The following is a 17280-nucleotide window of genomic DNA, read 5'->3' on the forward strand; positions in this document are numbered from 1 at the left end:
TAAGGAAATAAATAGGAGAATTTGAAGATTACAAGACATTTTATTGTTATTAGTTTGGGTTAAGTTGTCTCAGAAAAGGTTATCCTATCAGCTCCTCTTACAATTATTTTGTTTCACCCTAAGGCTTTCTTTGCAGTTGAAAATTTTAATTCAGAATAAAGGGATTGTATGAATTTAGGATACAGTAAGAATGACTGTGAAATGAGCTTTGTATGTCTCCAGCCTCGGCATTCATAAATGGGGAAAGCTAAGGATGCCCAAAGAGGTAGAAGAAACCCCACTGCATTACCTTGGGGACTTATTTCAGCTTTACAGAGAAATTTTGTGTGGACACTGGGCATGCCCTCATCCTACAGATTATCACCCACAGCCCTGCATCTGTCACTGAACATGCGCTGGAACAAACACTTATATCTAAAAGCTATACCCAGGTGCTCCAGAGATTAAGGATGTTCAGATCAGAGAGGCCTGGCCTTCAGCCAACTTCCACACCTTGTTAAGATTTGGTGGCCTTGAATCTCAGAGAGTTTAACTGCTGGACCAGCTGCCTCCTCTGCAGAAGCTTCCACTTTAAAAATAGATGCTGAAACAGCAGTGGCAGCACAAATTCCTTATCACCAGCTGCTGTGTCTCAAAGGACAGCCCTGGTCTCTCTGGGAGGTTACCAGGTGTCCGGGCAATTTCAATTATTTCCAGGAACAGGCTTTTCCCTCTTGATGCCTCTCATTTCTTGGAGTAGCCCCACAACCCAGTTAGGCACCAATTTAGGTAACTACCAACACAGTGCTGGGTCTGAGGAGCAGACAGAAGATTCTCCAAAGCTGTTCTCAGTTTCCTGACAGAGAGTAGCTGGAGAAAGACTTTAGACAATGGATGAGGGGACAGGATAAAGGGCAATGGCTTGCCACTGCCAGAGGGCAGGGACAGATGGGATATTGGGAATTAGGAATTGCTGGCTGGGAGGGTGGGCAGGCCCTGGCACAGGGTGCCCAGAGCAGCTGTGGCTGCCCCTGCATCCCTGGAAGTGACCAAGACCAAACTGGACAGGGCTTGGAGTGACCTGGTATAGTGAAAGGTGTCCCTGCCCATTGGAGGAGGTGGAATGAGGTGATCTTTAAGGTCCCTTACACCCAAACCACCCCAGGATTCAATGATTTCTCACTGTACCACTGCTGTCATGAAACTCTAAATCTTTTGTGTCCTGCTCCAGGTTTAACACAGAAAGCTAAAGGAGAGGCCTAATTGGATATTTTTATCAATAAATTACTTACTATCTTCCATGACTGACCTTCCTTGTCTTCCTACCCTACCGGGAACAGCCCCTGCATGCAGCTCTGACACACACTCAGTGGGATGGGGAGGTTTCAGCAGAGCATAGGTGAGACCACATGACATTTCCACATCTCCACAACACCTCCTGGCAGCACAGTGACCAGCTCCACTTAGCTACTCTGCTGAGGTGATGCTGCCAAAATGTTTTTTTGCTTGCACAGCTTCAAATAGCAAAGCTCACCGCCACCCTTATTTCTCTGGCAACACCGGGGATTGTCAACTTCACAAACATCAACACAGCCACAACAAACACATGGCAGAAATAAACATAAAGGTTCTTTCCTCATGCAAAGACCCTCCTGGAGGTGTACCTGGCGGTAAATCCTCCTGACAAACATGCCCCGAGCAAAAGCCTGGATGGTGAGGGTGGCGCTGCGGACCCTCAGGAAGGCCCGGCGCATCCGCAGCATTCGGTATTGCTTCTGCAAGATGATGGCAGCCCTCGTCCTCCTCAGGTGTTCAAAAAGCCTGAAATGCACAGGAGGAGGGTAAGCAGGGAAAACAAACTCCACTTTTTTCTGATGCAGTGAGGTTTAAACCATGGGGAGAGAAAAACCTTTGTCCAATGTGGTTTGATGGTATTCAGGAAAGACCACCCCAAGAGCTGGGCTAAGAAAGCCTCCATGCTATCAGACAGCAGCCATGGAACCCAGGAGCACTGGAACCACAGATCAACACACCTCATTGTTCCTAAACAGCATTCAACCCAAGGATTCCCCAGGTTTTCCTTGGTTTGAATTCTCTGCTTTACGTCCTTGCGCACCCAGGTTGGCTCCATCACTTCCCTGACTATAAAAAGCGCACTACTGACTCAGTGAAAACAGCAGCAAATTGATTTGACATTTAAACTGGTGTGCACTGCTTTGGCAACATTCCTGAGCAGAACCTTGAGCCATTCACAGACAGTAAATAATGAGGGATGTGGTCAACTCCATACCATGTTGCTCCCATTCTCCAGTTGAACTCATGTTCAATTTGCTGTTACACTGGTTAATAAATGCCCATAAACCCTCCATTAAATTTGATAATTAGCTTGTTTTGCTGGATTTATGATTCATTTATTGGTCTCAGCATGCAGCATTATACAGAAATTTGATCCACTTCTTTTATTTTGTAAAAAGCATATCAAAACTAAGAGCCACATCAGATTAGTTTATACATTCCTTTGATTGCAGCAAATGGTTTCTCATTAGGACTGACTGAGCCAGGGCTTCCTGAAGAGGATAAGGGATGGTCTGTCTCAAAAAGAGACAGTTACTCAGATGCTATCCCACCCTACAAACCCTGCACAAAGAGAGGAGCTGAAAAATTATGTAGAAGAAAGTCTGCAGCAGCTGGTTCACCCTGACACCAACCCCTTTCACAATCACAAATAACACCACAAATTCAGCTAGTATCTCTGATGTTCGAATGCTACCTACAGAAACCCCAGCAACCCACTGACACAAGGGTTCCTGCACAGGAAGAGTTAACATTAGGCTCCTTTATTATCTACTGCACACAGCCACCCTGCCAGTGATTTGGAGTGATTTTCCTCATTACAAAGAATATAGCCACTCAATCCTGAGAACTCCCCCTGGACATCACAGAGATGCAAACCTTGTCCCTGCAGGGAGGTAGTGCATACCAACCAGGCAGCCCTTCCCTGGCTGATCCAAATGCCCTTTACCAAAGGCAGTCCCAGGAAAACATTAGTCCTGTGAAACACTTTCATCTAAATCCTTCAGAGCACTGTAGTCACTTCATTATAACCAGATTGTCTATGTTTTGACCTCAGCCCAGCACCTAGAAATTAAACTAATGTAAATATGAAAACAGTTTGAGGCAAAGAATTTTGATCTCTTGCCCCTAAATAAAGCCATATAGAGAGACCAGAAATAAGTCCCAACTTTAGCTCAGAAACTCTCATCACAGTGTTACCCACATGCATATTACACATCTTGCTTTCAAGCAAGCAGAGCTTTCCAAAGCTCCTCATATGAAACCCCCAAGTTTAAGTTCTAGAAGATGCAAGAGATTGAAAACCCAGGTGGCCAGAGGTGCTGTCACACTTGACTTCCCAGCTGGCCCCTCTCTGAGGCTGCCCAGGACCCACCTGCGTGCCAGGTGCCCGCGGGTATAGCACTGCAGAGTGAGGGTGGCTCGTCTCAGCCTCCGGAACCTGGTCCTCTCCAGCCAGCCCCTCACTGTCTTCTGGATCATGATGGTGGCAGCTCTGAACTTATCTGCCCGCAGTTTCTCCAGATATGCCACCTGGCCTGCACGGAAAAAGATCTTGGTACGGCCAAACTGGAACTTGTCTGGATCCTTTTCAAAAGCATAAAGGAAATTACATTAAATTGAGGCAAACATTATTTCTTCTTTTTTGTTTTCAGTCTAAGTTGATCAGTAGATACAGAGTAAAAACACCAGTTTGAATCAAATTTATCAACTCACATCTCTTCTTAATTGGGTAATGAAGATATTATTAGACTCCATTATTAGACATATTAGATTATTAGACATTAGATATCATTAGACTTACTACACCTGAGCATCTATATAGTCATTAAAGAATGCAGCACTAGGACTCAGTCTTAAATGCCATATATTTATGCAAATTTTGAAGGGGTTTTGGGTTGGGTTTTTAGAGTTTTGTGGGTTTTTTTGCTTGGTTGGTTTGGGGATTTTTTTGTTGTTGTTTGGTTTTGGTTTTTTGTGGTGCAGGAGTTTATTTGGGATTTATTTTATTTTGAGGTTGTTTGTTTGTTTTGGGGGGTTTGGGGTTTTTGTTTGTATTTGGTTTTTTATTATTTGTTGGTTTTTATGTAAATAAATAAATCACAGAATCACAAAATTGTTTAGGTTGAAAGGGACTTCAAACCTCATGTATATCCAACCCCCCTAAAATGGGCAGGGATGCCTTCCACTACTCCAGACTAGAAATGCAGCACCAGAGCACTTCAAGAAAAATATTTCTTTCTCAAAAATATTAATGTTTAGATCTACAAAGTCATACATGTGCTGCAAAAGGCTCTGCAGCCAAGGGTAACACTGGGTGCAAAAAGCAAAAAGAGGACCCCAATTGGGTAAATTCCTCAAATCCCCACAGGAAAACCATAGATCAAACATTAAAACCTGTCTAAGGTGCTGTGCACATTCTGAGCCATTCAACAGCAAGAAACCTTTGCATGTACATTTGCAATTTAAAAGTGGTGCAGACAAACAGGCAGTAAATTTTGGTAAGGTGAGGCGTCAAAAAACCTTCTGATTCATTTATGGTAAAATAGTCCCAAACTGTCGGATGTTTTTTCCACACAGGGCCACTGAAAGTCTCCCACACATCAAGATAAGGCATTTACTGCACTTTTCCCTTACTCATTTGTGCAAAGAGTCATTTAATGATTGACTAAGGTTCATGACGTTGTCCCAGGGTGGACCCCAGAAATGTGCTCCAGCTGTGGCCAGACAAAACCAGAAGGAAGGGATGAGGGGACACATTTTTTAGAAGTGGCCAGTCATTCATGTCCAGGCAGTGACAGCAAACTCTGGACTTCACCAGCACTGAAATGATTTGCTCCTCTCCACCATGTAATCCCATGTCCCACTTGCTCCTGCCACCTCCCCGCATGACTCCCTCATTTTGGGAAAGCTCCCAGGCTGCCTGGGGTGGAGAAGCACCTGCATGTGCAGCAGGTGAAGCTGGAGCAATTTTAGACCATATCAAAGCCGTGAGTTCTGTGCTTCTAAAATCCCTGACAAAGATCTGGTCCCAGCTCACCTTAATGAGCTCTTCCAACAGGGTCTGACAGATCTGCTTCTTGTCGTTCTTAGAGAGGTCTCTCTTGCTCATAAGCACACGGTATCTATTGAAAAAATCAGTGTAGGACCACCTGAAAGCAAAGCACATGCTGGGTTAATCTGCATGCTGGGCACTGTTTCACTACAATAAAGTGCTTGGAGCTGTAGACAAGTCAAAGTGTGAAATACTTCAAGGGATTTCTCACCACTACCCTCAGCATGGACCAAATCCAAAAGGAGCTATTCACCCCCAATCTCAGCCTGGCCCCAGTCTCAGACACTGAATGACCATATCAGGGCCTTTCTAGCCTGGAACAGAAAGGCCACAGATCACCCTGTTTTCACCCCTGATGTGCTTCCCCATCTGCTGCTCTTTGCCACTCAAATGCAACAATGCTGTTCCCATCAGAAAGGAGAACCTAACCTGGGAGAAATCACAGATCTCTTGATTGCCCAAAAAATAAAAATTAGACAGCAACCTTGATAAAGTTGTAGAGAATTAAACAAATAGATGTTCTTTGCTTTTTGTGTTCCCAAACTCTGCTGAATACTGATTTCAATCAATTGACTCCTTAATTGCTCCATCTTGAGGTCATGACTGACACCCTTCAAACAAACACAAAATCTTTGGCTCTGGAAAGACAGAACCAGCCCCTTGAAAGATGCCTCACTGTCTCCAGCAGCAACGTTTCCAAACAAGCAATGCTAATTGAAGGAATTAGAGCACTGTATCCTGCTGCTAGAAATATCATCTCCTGCTGCTGGTGATAGATGTAGAGCCGGCAGACTGCGACTGAAATTGCTTCAGCATCTGCCAAGTTTCAGCCTTCTCTAAATTAACACAGTGAGTTATAAACCCCTCAAAACCTGAGTTTTTAATTAACACTAAGCCTTTTTCCAGCAATGTCCAGAATGATCATTGATATTTCAACAAAATATGCGTAACAGTCATCAAAGGGAGACTGGAGAGAATCGCAGTGGATTTGATTTCTGCCCTCACTCAACAAAACCACCTGTGGGCCTGATCCTTACCTGCAGGGATGCTCTGGCAACCAGGAAGAGAACAAACTGTGAAGAGCTGCCATACAGAAACATCCTCTTCACCCACAAGCTCCATGCATACCTTAACTTTTTGCATTACTGCACCAAATTCTTCCTATTTTTACACTTCCAGGGATTGAGAGTGTGGGAGGGAAAATAAACTGCAAAGGATCAGAGCAATGCTTCTGGCCAGTTTGCAGTGGTGAGGCTGAGTGAGACCACCTGAGCAGTCACAGCTGCCAGCTCTACAAAATGCATCATGAAACAGAATAGTTCAGTTGGAAAGGACCTGCACGATCATCTATTCCAGCTGCTGGAATCTCTCATGAAACACCTTCAAGGCTGGAAGCTGTGGTATTTTCTAAGATGGGCATATTGCTGATTTCAAAACACACAACCAACAGAGTTTTGTGTCACTACAGAAAAGGGAAAAGGAAAGCAAATGCTTTTTTTTTTTCATTAAAAAAGAGTACAGTAGAAGGAAATGTTTGCAAAGGGAATGAAGAGAGCAAATGGGGACAAAAGGTGGACTGGTAAGCCACATGTAACTCCTGCAGAGACACATAGCACCCAGGACACAACTAATAAAGAATAACTGGCAAAAAACAGAGTACCCTTAGGATTGCACCTGAAGCCAAAGGTAAAATGGAGAGCTCATGGGGGCAACTGTGATGAAAGGACTTTCTCATGCTCAGAATGCTCAGATAGGTTTCAGAACAGCCAGATTCAGTGCTGACTTAATCTCTGTCTCCATGGGCTAGTCCTGAGGCCAGGCAGCTAAGGCTACTCACCCTCAAATAACCAAAAGTACTGGATTACCACTAAAAAAACTAAGATGTCAGCTGTGGGAAGCTCCCTCTGGGGTAAAAACTGAACACAACGATTATGCAAGACTACAAGCTTGTGTCCTGTAAGGTTTAACTTAAACTTGCCTTCTCTTTGCTTTCCCAGTGCCTCCGTTTTATAATTACATTTCCCATTTTGCGTTGTGCAAATAAAACATGTTTTCATTTTAAGCACGCCCAGGGTTTACACAGCTCCAAATCAAACCTGAGAGGAGAAGCAGAGCATGCAGAGCCCGAGGCATCCAGCCAAGCACACAAGGCTGGCTTGGGTACTGCTCAAGCCAGGGAAAGCTTGGGAAGGGGGAAGAGAGAAGGAGAGAGTATTCCCATTATCCTGCCAGAGTCAGCTCAGGCACTGGCATTATTAACTGCTGGTATCTGGAGAAAAAAAATCACCCTGCAGGTGCCACCCAGGCTCTTCCAGCAAAGAGCAGATGGTGAAGAGGCAGAATATGAAACTCAGGGCACAGGTCCAAGCTGGGCAGAAAGCAAAATCCATCATCTTCCAGGACCACGGCAGAGAGATGGAGATCCCACAGCTGCTCACAAACAAGAGTCAGACACCTGCAGGAATTCCTTAAAAATAGATCATAGGTCACTGTGCAGTGGGTCTTCCTCTAAAGCCTGTCATTCTCATTTCCCAAGGTGGCAAAAATTTATTTTCCACATCCATCCTTAATAAAAATGACTCACTTTTCAGGAGTAAGACTGGAAGAGATTGGAGGAGTCAGGGAATACACCCCCTGGTTTCTGCCGAGGTGTTTATAGGACTGGTGGCATCCCCAGTCCCACAGCCTCATCTCCCAGAGGTTCACAGCCCCACGCTGAGCCCCAGGGCACAGAACTGCCTCACTCGTGCTCTCACCACTCTCTGATTTATCAGGAGATGACAGCCCTGACACCACACTGCTCCTGTACTATTGTCCATGGGGCATCAAGACAAAATCTGTGCCACGCCAGGGCTCAGCCAGCCCATGAGGAGTTCCACTGGGATATTTGCCATCCCAGTTCACCAGCAAAAGAGAGCTGCCGGGGTTCATAGGTGCTGCTGCAGAATCCTCCCCAGAGAAAGGAACAATTAAAGTACTCAACTTTAATGTAACATGCCTCATTGAACCACTCGAGGCTCAAAGCTGTATAAAATTTCCTTACAACTATGTGCTTGGAGAGAAACAAACATGATCCCTCCACCCTACAAGGGAGATTTCTCCAGTGCAGAAATACTGAAGCTCAGTGCTTTGCTGTACACACACTTTTAAAATTATTTTTCTGCACATACATCTTTTTTTTTTTTTTTTCTAGGTACAATGTCTTCATTTCAAAAGGGGAAAAGAAAAAAAAAACCAAAAACAAAAAAACATGGAAACAAAAAAGAAAACATAATTTGTACTTGCCAAGCGACATGCTGACTCCCAGCAAGAGAGAAAGGATGTGCTGTGTTACCCCACAGCTTAGTAGGTCAGGAAAGACTATGGGAAGGGCACACCTCAGTTCAGCTTGTGGACAGGTATCAAATAAAAAACAGATTTTGGGTGCTTGGTATGCTGCCACACAACACAGAGCATGGGCAAGCCTCAGTGCTGGGAGCTGAAAACCACCAAGGGACACTAAATAAATACAGCTCCGTATTATTATCAAGTATTAAGATCCAGATAAGTGATGCAGAGAAAAGAGATGGAACCAGGGGACTTTTATACCTGCACAACTGAGAAGCAGGAAGGAGGAAGCACAAAGGACTGGGCAGATGCTGCTCAAACTGAGATCAAGCCAACCTCAAACAGCTGAATTTTGCTTTGATGTCAGCACAGGTCACTAAAGGGAAGGGAAGGACGCAGGAAAGTAACTTGTGCCTGTGGAAAAAACCCTCCTTGGGCTCAAGCAGCAAGGAGGGTGGTTGGCTGAGAGCCTGAGACTTGGTCTTCCCAGAAAAGTCTTTGTCACCTAAAGGAAACAGAGGGAATAAGACATAGCACACACCACAGATGAATTAATCTTTTTTTCTGTAGTTTATGCAACCAGATTTGGATGTTTCACACAACAATGCAGCCAGGTGCAAAGCAAAGGGGCTGCTCCTGTCCAAAACTGAGGGGTTATGAACCTGAGCAGAGCCAGCTGCATTTATTACAATGTCATATTGAAGGAAGAGTGTGGGTAGGAAACTGGGGTTGACATTCTAGGGAAGCTTCCAAAAAGCATCTTTCCAAGCAGTCAACAACTGCCCAAAATATCCACAACCCATTGTTTCAGCAAAGTTATGCCAGCTGCACTGAGTGAACAGCTGAAAGCAGTGTAATAGATCAAAAAAGCTTCAAACTCTTAACCATAATATGGTTTCTTTTGGTACCCTAAAATAACTGAACATGAAATGCTTCCACTCAGAGTAAACAGATTCACCCAAGATCATCCCAGGTCCTGAGCAAACTCAGTTTTGTGTAAGAAATCCTGGCAGCACCACAAGGCACCCTCCCCTGAAAGGGTCAATATATTAAGCAAGAAGGAACTGGATGATATTGATCTTTCCAGAGGAGTCAGAATATATCTGGAAGGGTGCAGGTTCAATCTCAGAGCCAAGATTTGACATGAAATTATTTTAGAAGCTGCAGTTCCCGGAGAAAATTTCTCTCAGCCTTGTTTACTGCAGCAGAACATATTTGCCTTTCAATTAGCTCTAAAACATGCAGGCTGGCTTGGCTTGAAATTAGCTGAAATATATTCAAAGGGAAAAATGAGGGGGGCTAAAGCCCCTCCATTTACATATTACACCTTTGTTGGGTGTGGGCAAACAGAACTGTTGGTAGCCAAAGCAATTTATAAGTCTTGTTATCCTGAAATGACAGCCAGACAGCTAAAGGCACATTCTACAAAAAAAAAAAATTATGTATCCAAGGATGTCCGTGATAGTGCTCAATTATAAATGTTTAATATTTATAGTGTTTAGCAGCTGGGATTTCACACGGCATTGATACTAAATTGCTGAATCTGACAGTGAGCTCCAGCAGCCAGAGGAAGAAGCCAAATGCCAAGGATACTTAAACTATAAATACATAACAACTACAGAGAGGGTAATTGAGAGAGAACTGCAGTGATGAGGCAATTCAGAGTGATGGAATGGTGGGAGACCACTGCTGCTGGACCACTGACTGGAAACCACCATAACCAGCAGGAAAAAAAAATATACAGTTTCGATAGAACCGACTTAACAACTTGTTTTAAAGAGTTATTTTGCTGTTCCTGGAGATCTGCACCAATTAGTTCTCTACAGACTCATCTCTGTGCAGCCAGTTTCTGTAAGTAAGATGAATGGTTTTACAGCACAGAGACATCTTCCATGCTTTACCCAGGGAAGCTGATGATAGATTTTCTACCTACACACCTCAGACACTCCATTCATCACAGTCATTTATGTACATGCTAACAGATACAGATTTCTTAACTGCTGAGTAACATTTCAAAGCAAATGATACATTTTCAATTTATTTCAGACACAGCCAGAGCGCAGCCTACCATGGAAATGGTAAAATAAACCCAGGAACACCCTTAGTGGGGAGCCTAAGGCTTCAGATTTTTGTGACTTACACAGTTTGAACAATCACCACTTGTATTAAAAACTATTTCTTTTTTTAGAGGTAAAAAAGTATTAAGGACTCAAAACACTGAACTCCTCAGCAGCAGGTGGTTTTATCCAGAGATCTCTGACTCAAAGCCACATCACCCTCAGAAAGTTACTCTAGTGACAGCATGCTGGAATATATTTAGGGGTAAACAGGATGAAAACAAGATTTTTTCTATTGTTTCTAGATAAAAATTTACCTTGAGATAAACAAATTTGGAAATTCTCTGTTTCTTTATGGGTAAGTTTCTTACACCCAAGCAAAGCAAAAGTCACCAAGATCAAGTTTTCTGGTATTGTTTTAAAGTATTCCAAATTTAGAGCCTTCACAAGAGGTCTAAATTTAAAGCAATGACTCTCCTTTTTGGTTTTATCCTTAATCAAGCAATATAAACTCAGCTTGTCTCAAAATATAAGGAAAAACAGAGGAATAATCAATGCTCACTGTGATGAAAACTCAGAGAGTCCACATGTGAAACTGCAGAAAGAACTAAAAACTTTGTTACTTTCCCTATAAAACAAGATCCTGTGAAAGCATCTTTTTCCAAGATGGTCTGTAAAGTCATTTTAAATACACAAATCATTCACAATCTTTCAAGGGCATCGTCCAACTCCTGGGTCTGGATTTTCAAGATTGGAATTTTCTGAGTAAGGAAGGTGAAGAACTACTGGGGCACAAAGTATTCTATTTGGTGCAGAGCTGTTCCCACATACAATTGTATCCTAGAAATATTAAAATACATAAAGATCTGTCCTTCAGGAATCACAAACTTTGGAAAAGGGCACTCTGAAAGGCTGAAATAGCTTTTTGCACCCTTTTTTTTTTTGTCCCTGGAGAAAGAACAAGAGCTGACAAGTTGCAGTGATGGAAGAGTTCTGTATTCTTAGTGTCCTGGGAAAAGATCTCATAACCAAAAGCGTGCAAGCAGAGCTGAGAACATCACTTTTTAGTTTGTCAGGGTGGAGAGGTCCTTGCACTGGTCAATTCTTTGCTGTCAATAGATCCTGGCTGGTCTCCAGATGCTGCAATGGTTTCTCCCCTGTGTTCCCCCTCCCCAGTTATTAATTTTACATTGATTTTAGTGCTGCAGGGTATAAACTGCAGTTAAGTGAGCAGAAATGGAAAAATGCTACAAATCTGTAGGATAATTATGAATGGAGAGGAACAGGGTATCAGTGCAGCCATGATGAGACCAGAACAAACCCCATAAAAAGCATAACGCTCAGGTTAGAGCTGCCCAAACTCTCCCAGGACCCACCATGGCAGAGCTGGGGCCCAGACTGTGCTGGGAAATGTGACTGCTTGCTTGGAGAGCAAAGAACTGCATTTCTCTGGCCTTTTCCACATGAAAAAACCCAGATTTTTCATTGTTTCAGGGCTCTTACTACAAGAGGACTGATGGATTTGGTCTGGCAGCAAAGCTGGTAGTAAAAGACAGCTCGTGAGCTGGAATTTTTGATTCCCCACCATAGCTTAGGGATCATGTAATGAAGAAGCAGCTTTTCACTGGCTACACCCATAGAAGCCTTCAAGACTTCAGAGATGAGAGGCAAAAGTGATGCTGGATCTTCTAACAGAGTGCCAGCATGAGGTCACAGATCTTTACCCTCCCACACTGGCAGAGGACAGAGAGAAACTATGTTCCATGAGTTTTCTTCTTCTCCTTCTTCTGTTTTCCCTTCTTCCTCTTTAAGGAGCTGAACTCAGCTGGTCAGGGAGGACCCCATCACCAGCTGTGGCCTCTCACAGAGGTCACTGGCCACCAGAGGTGAAGGGCAGCAGAGCCACCTCAACCTGCAGCTGCTGCCCTCGCCTGCCAGCAACCCTCTGCAGCTTTTCAGGAGGTGAGAGCAGCACCCTCCTCCCCAAAATCCGGGACAGGGAGTTTCTCATGGTGTTCCACATCACGCTTGGCCAACACTTCACTGAGCATATTTATAACTTCTTTGTTCCGGATAAAAAGGCTGATGGCTTTGCTGACATTAACACAAAGCTGCTTGGCACTAAAATGCAATTGATGCATTTTTAGAATTATTTGCCCTTGTCATCTTCAGGACTTATGTATAGTCTATGTTTTCTGATTTATTAGGCTTTAAAAACCTCTTGTGAATTTTATATCTCAATCAGCAGGAGCCACACCACCCGTAACCCTCCTTTTTACGATGCAAGAGTTTGAAGCCTGGGATGCTCTGGATGTGCGGTGTGAAAGTCTAAAACAATAATTTACAACCCTTATTTTCTTTCTCTGCAAGTAGAATCAAAAATTCTTTCTGACTGAAATGAGGATTGCAGCAGATTACTGAAGCCAGGGGAAAAAACAAACAAACAAACAAACAAAAACAAACAAAAAAAACCCCAAAAAACCCAAAACAAAAACACAAACAAAAACCCCAACAAAAACAAACAAAAAAAACCCCCAAAGAAAGCAAATTAAACAATGGAAGGGGCTTCAAGTAAACAGTGAAGGGCTTTAGGGAGTGCTTGCTTCCAGAACTGTTGTTTTCTTACTTGATGTCCACCTAGCATCCGAGCTGGAATCCTTTATCTGCCATGCATCAGGTTTTTCAGAGGCTTCATGAGAGCAAATTACCTCTCAGGACCAAACTGAAAGCATCAGCTGGAACACTGGACTCTCTCACAGTGACACTCTGTCATGCCCACTCTGCACCTCTTTGCTTGATAATTAATATCTTTGACTTGAAGAACCCAGAACATAATGGGAGTTTGGCAAAATATAACAAAAAAATATGAAAAGCAGAAAATTTATTCTGGATATAACCAAACCTAAATAAAAATTGTCCTGAGAACACAAGAGTTTTCTTCTTCCTCCCTCACCCCAGAAGGGTTTGGTCTGGAAGGGTCTTTAAAGCTCACCCAGTGCCACCCCTGCCATGAGCAGGGACATTTTCCATCATCCCAAGTTGCTCCAAGCCCTGTCCAACCTGGCCCTGGGTACAATGAACGTGCTGAGTAAACGACAGGAGCAGCACACCCCCAGGGAATTCCCAGCCCAGCACCTGGATGGGAAGCCAGCTGCACTGATCCGGATGGTCTCCAGCACTCCACAGGCTCTCAGCTGCTGCACTGCTCTCTTCGGATCAAACCTGCAATTCGATTCAGGAGAGGAGTTAGCACACAGTGAAAGAGACCCCACAGCCCCCTCAAACTTCAGTACAGCCCGTGCCCGGCTTTGGGAACAGGCTGCACAGATGTCACACCTTTCCTGTCACAAAGGTCTGATTTTCAAGTTGCTTGAAATCTTGCTACCACCCTGCTATCAGTGCCAGGGGTGTTCTTGTGATAGGATGACCACCTGATGACCACCTTAGCCAGAATTTACCTGTCTTCGTAAAGCAGTACAATCACAATAAATAAGGGAACAAGCTACCCCACCACATGCTGCCTGGTGAACCAGCTATCAGGGCAAAAACATATTTACAGAAATCAAATTCAACAGCAAAATAAGTCTGTTATATTCAATTCCATACCAAAACCAGGTAATTAACAGGCCCCACAAGTTTATAGACTAAGTTTTCCAAGAACAGTGGTGGTCTTGTTCCAGACTAATGACTTTGTGCACACTGTATGGAAATTGAAGGTGTTTCTGCTCTCCTCCTTAAAGCTTGCATCATCCCTTACCACTGACATCTCATTTCCATCAGCAATTTGTGCCAAAAAAACTCATGGCAGCTTCCAGCTGAATATTTGGGCAATGCTTCCTGTGGTTCCTGGCAAAAACTCGCTCCCAGATCAGACCATCCTTGCACAGAATGAATCCAGATACCAGCATCCCCCATGGCTGCTCCCTCCTTCCACCCTGACTCTGAATGCACAGGGAGATTCCAGCTCTGGAAGGCGCTGGAAAAGTCCCTGCATGAAGCTCAGACTGACATGATGCAGATGTCCATAGCTGTGTGAGGTTTCCAGAACAAAGCCTCTCATATAATGCCAGTTTTTTCTGTTTTTGAGAGCCCAAAATATTTACACCTGCAAGTCAAGATTACATGAATAATTCTGCCTGCTCTCTGCTCTCTGTATAAAAGCAGCATGAAAAATAGTCTTCTTTCTCTGTGCTTTTTTTAATTCCCTGGACCTGTCAAGTCTACAAGCAAGTTATTCACTGCAACACCACCAACACCGTGCAGGGTGAAAAATCAGTCTGGGCTGTCACTCACTTCAAGGAAGAACCCACAGGGGTGCAATTTCCATAACAATAAATAATAAACAGGAGTGGCAGATCGACAGGTAAGCGTCAGTCCTGGAAGATCCCAGGGAAATCTCTCTGGTATCCAAGGGAAACTCTGCAAAGCAGCAAAGCCCTTCTCAATGGGGGTGAAATGCAGACACCAGAGAGGCCACAGTCATCTACCAGCAACAGCTGCAGCTATGAGCTAATGCTGAAATTAAGACCTTAAAAGTGGGAAAATACACCTTATTACAAACTCCTTTTCCTTGCAATGGCAGGTAGAAACACCTGGCAGGTTGCTTTTGGCCTGGAAACCCAAGTCAAAGATCCCAAACCCTGCGTGAAGCAGAATCTAAAAGGAAAACTGACAGAGGAACAACCTGAAGTCAAGCATTCCCCTTGCACATCTCTCTTCAGGAATCTTCTCCAGCAGGAATTAACCTCAGACCCAGCCTGCAGACAGATGCACCCTGTGTGGTGCCAAGGTGTCCAGGACGGGAGTCTAACACCCTCCAGCCCCATTACAGACTTTATCTTTTCAGCAAGTTGTGAAGTAGGAATGCAGTCACCTGAGGAACTCTCCAGTCCAACCCCAATGTTCAAAAGGGAGGCAGCAAATGCTGGGACAGCTATGGGGGCAGACCCATAGCCTGGAGTTTATCCAGCCAAAACTGATAGAAACCTCCACAGATGGAGGCTGAACAACCTCTCAGGGCAGAGATCTGCTCCACTGACAGATTGTCCTCAGGGAGAAAAAAAAACCAGGATTACTTATCTCCAGTCAGAACCTCCCGTGTCAATTTGGGGCTGTTGGCTCCTTCCTCCCACCACACACCACTCCTCATAGCAGCCCCTCTAAGTACTGAAGGGCTGCCATTACATCCATCCCATTCTCCAGGGTAAGCATCTCATTTCAGTAAAAATGTCTTGCTCCTGTGAGCTGAAAAATGTTATCTTCTAGAAAGAGAAAACTTACTTTCTCACTGAACAACAATCATAACATGGACTATTCTGCATGCTACAGACACTTGGGTGCTAACATGCAGCAATGCTGATGATGTTTCACTTCACAAATGTTTCCCAGCACTATAGATTTTCCAGCATGTGTCTCTAGATCCCACTTTTACGCATAAAAAAAGAGAGCAAGTCCAACAAGGAGCAGCTGAGTGAGCTGGGAAGGGGCTGAGCCTGGAGAAAAGGAGGCTCAGAGGGGACCTTGTGGCTCTGCACAGCTCCTGAAAGGAGGGGACAGCCGGGGGGTCGGGCTCTGCTCCAGGAAACAGGGACAGGAGGAGAGGGAATGGCCTCAGGCTGGGCCAGGGCAGGCTCAGGGTGGGCAGCAGCAGGAATTTCCCCATGGAAAGGGTGCTCAGGAACTGGAACTGCCCAGGGAGGGTTGGAGTGCCCATCCCTGGAGTGTCCAAGGAGGGTGTGGACATGCCACTCAGTGCTCTGGGCTGGTGACACAGCGGGGATTGGACACAGCTTGGACTTCATGATCCTGGAGCACTTTTCCAGCCTCACTGCTCCTGGGATTCTGTGACTTTAGTTGAGCCAGACTAAGGATACAAAATCCTCAAGCTGGTGGCAGCAAGACCAACCTTGACCATGATCCCCAGGAAACAATGCCAATTAAGCAATCCATGAGGGGTGAGGGGGGAGAGTCCCCTGCAGAACTACCCACAGGAGACACCTGAACCCCCTGTGGATGAGGATGCAACCCCATCACCACAGCCTAAAGCAACCTCCTCCTGAACCATCCTTGTGTCTACTTTGGTCTGTCATTTGTTCCCAAAATCCTGAGCTTGGACATTCACCAACACATTGGACAGGGCAGGATTTGGCACTTGGACTAGGAGCAGGCACTGGCAGAATTATCATCCTGGTGCTTACCACCCACAATATCTCAGGGATACAACTGAGTTCATTCAATTACTGCCCCCTGAAAACCAGGAGCTTGCACATCCATGGAATTATATTAAATGTATCCTGAGGATCACATGAAAAACTGAATTTGAAAGTTCAAAGGCAGAGAAGTGAAGAGGGGTGAGCTGAAAGGAGAGCCAAGCAGGGACATGGAGTCTTGGAAAGACCCATAGGAAAGATGAAGCCACTTCACCACCCAGAGCACCCACCACACTCTCACTACAGCAAGTCAGAGAATAATTTTGTGCTTCATCTAAAGAAAACAGTCCATCACACAGTGTAATCCTGAATTTCATTTAATGAACAATGAACACCCCCTGCAAAATGCAAGAGGAGACCAAAGCCCGAGCACGTCCAGTTCCTACAGGATGGTGTGTGAAACAGATCAGCAGAGCACAGGAACACAGATCGCACCACAGACAGCCTTCTCCAGGACTGCTAGCTACTTATCAAAGGAATCAGGTAAATAGAAACCAGTTTCTCAATGTTTTGCAATGATGAATGCCCCTCACTTTGCTGTTTGCAGGCGCAGAAGAGTCAAGCCAGGAAGCCTCCTGGT

At 44.6% G+C, this 17280-nt stretch overlaps 1 protein-coding gene across 6 annotated transcripts in view; it reads right to left on the reverse strand.

Moving 5' to 3' along the window:
• MYO5B (myosin VB) overlaps window positions 1-17280 on the reverse strand; it is a 147785-nt gene that overhangs the window by 44585 nt on the left and 85920 nt on the right. For all 6 annotated transcript variants that reach the window (XM_041711112.2, XM_041711113.2, XM_041711115.2 and 3 more), the window contains exons 17-20: window positions 13627-13713; window positions 5093-5204; window positions 3428-3639; window positions 1644-1800 (exon numbers count right to left, since the gene is read on the reverse strand). In XM_041711112.2, the coding sequence (XP_041567046.2) occupies window positions 1644-1800; window positions 3428-3639; window positions 5093-5204; window positions 13627-13713 (568 nt within the window). The remainder of the gene's footprint in view (window positions 1-1643; window positions 1801-3427; window positions 3640-5092; window positions 5205-13626; window positions 13714-17280) is intronic.

This window comes from Taeniopygia guttata, chromosome Z (genome assembly GCF_048771995.1).
Source record: "Taeniopygia guttata chromosome Z, bTaeGut7.mat, whole genome shotgun sequence".
Classification (NCBI taxonomy): Eukaryota; Metazoa; Chordata; class Aves; order Passeriformes; family Estrildidae; genus Taeniopygia; species Taeniopygia guttata.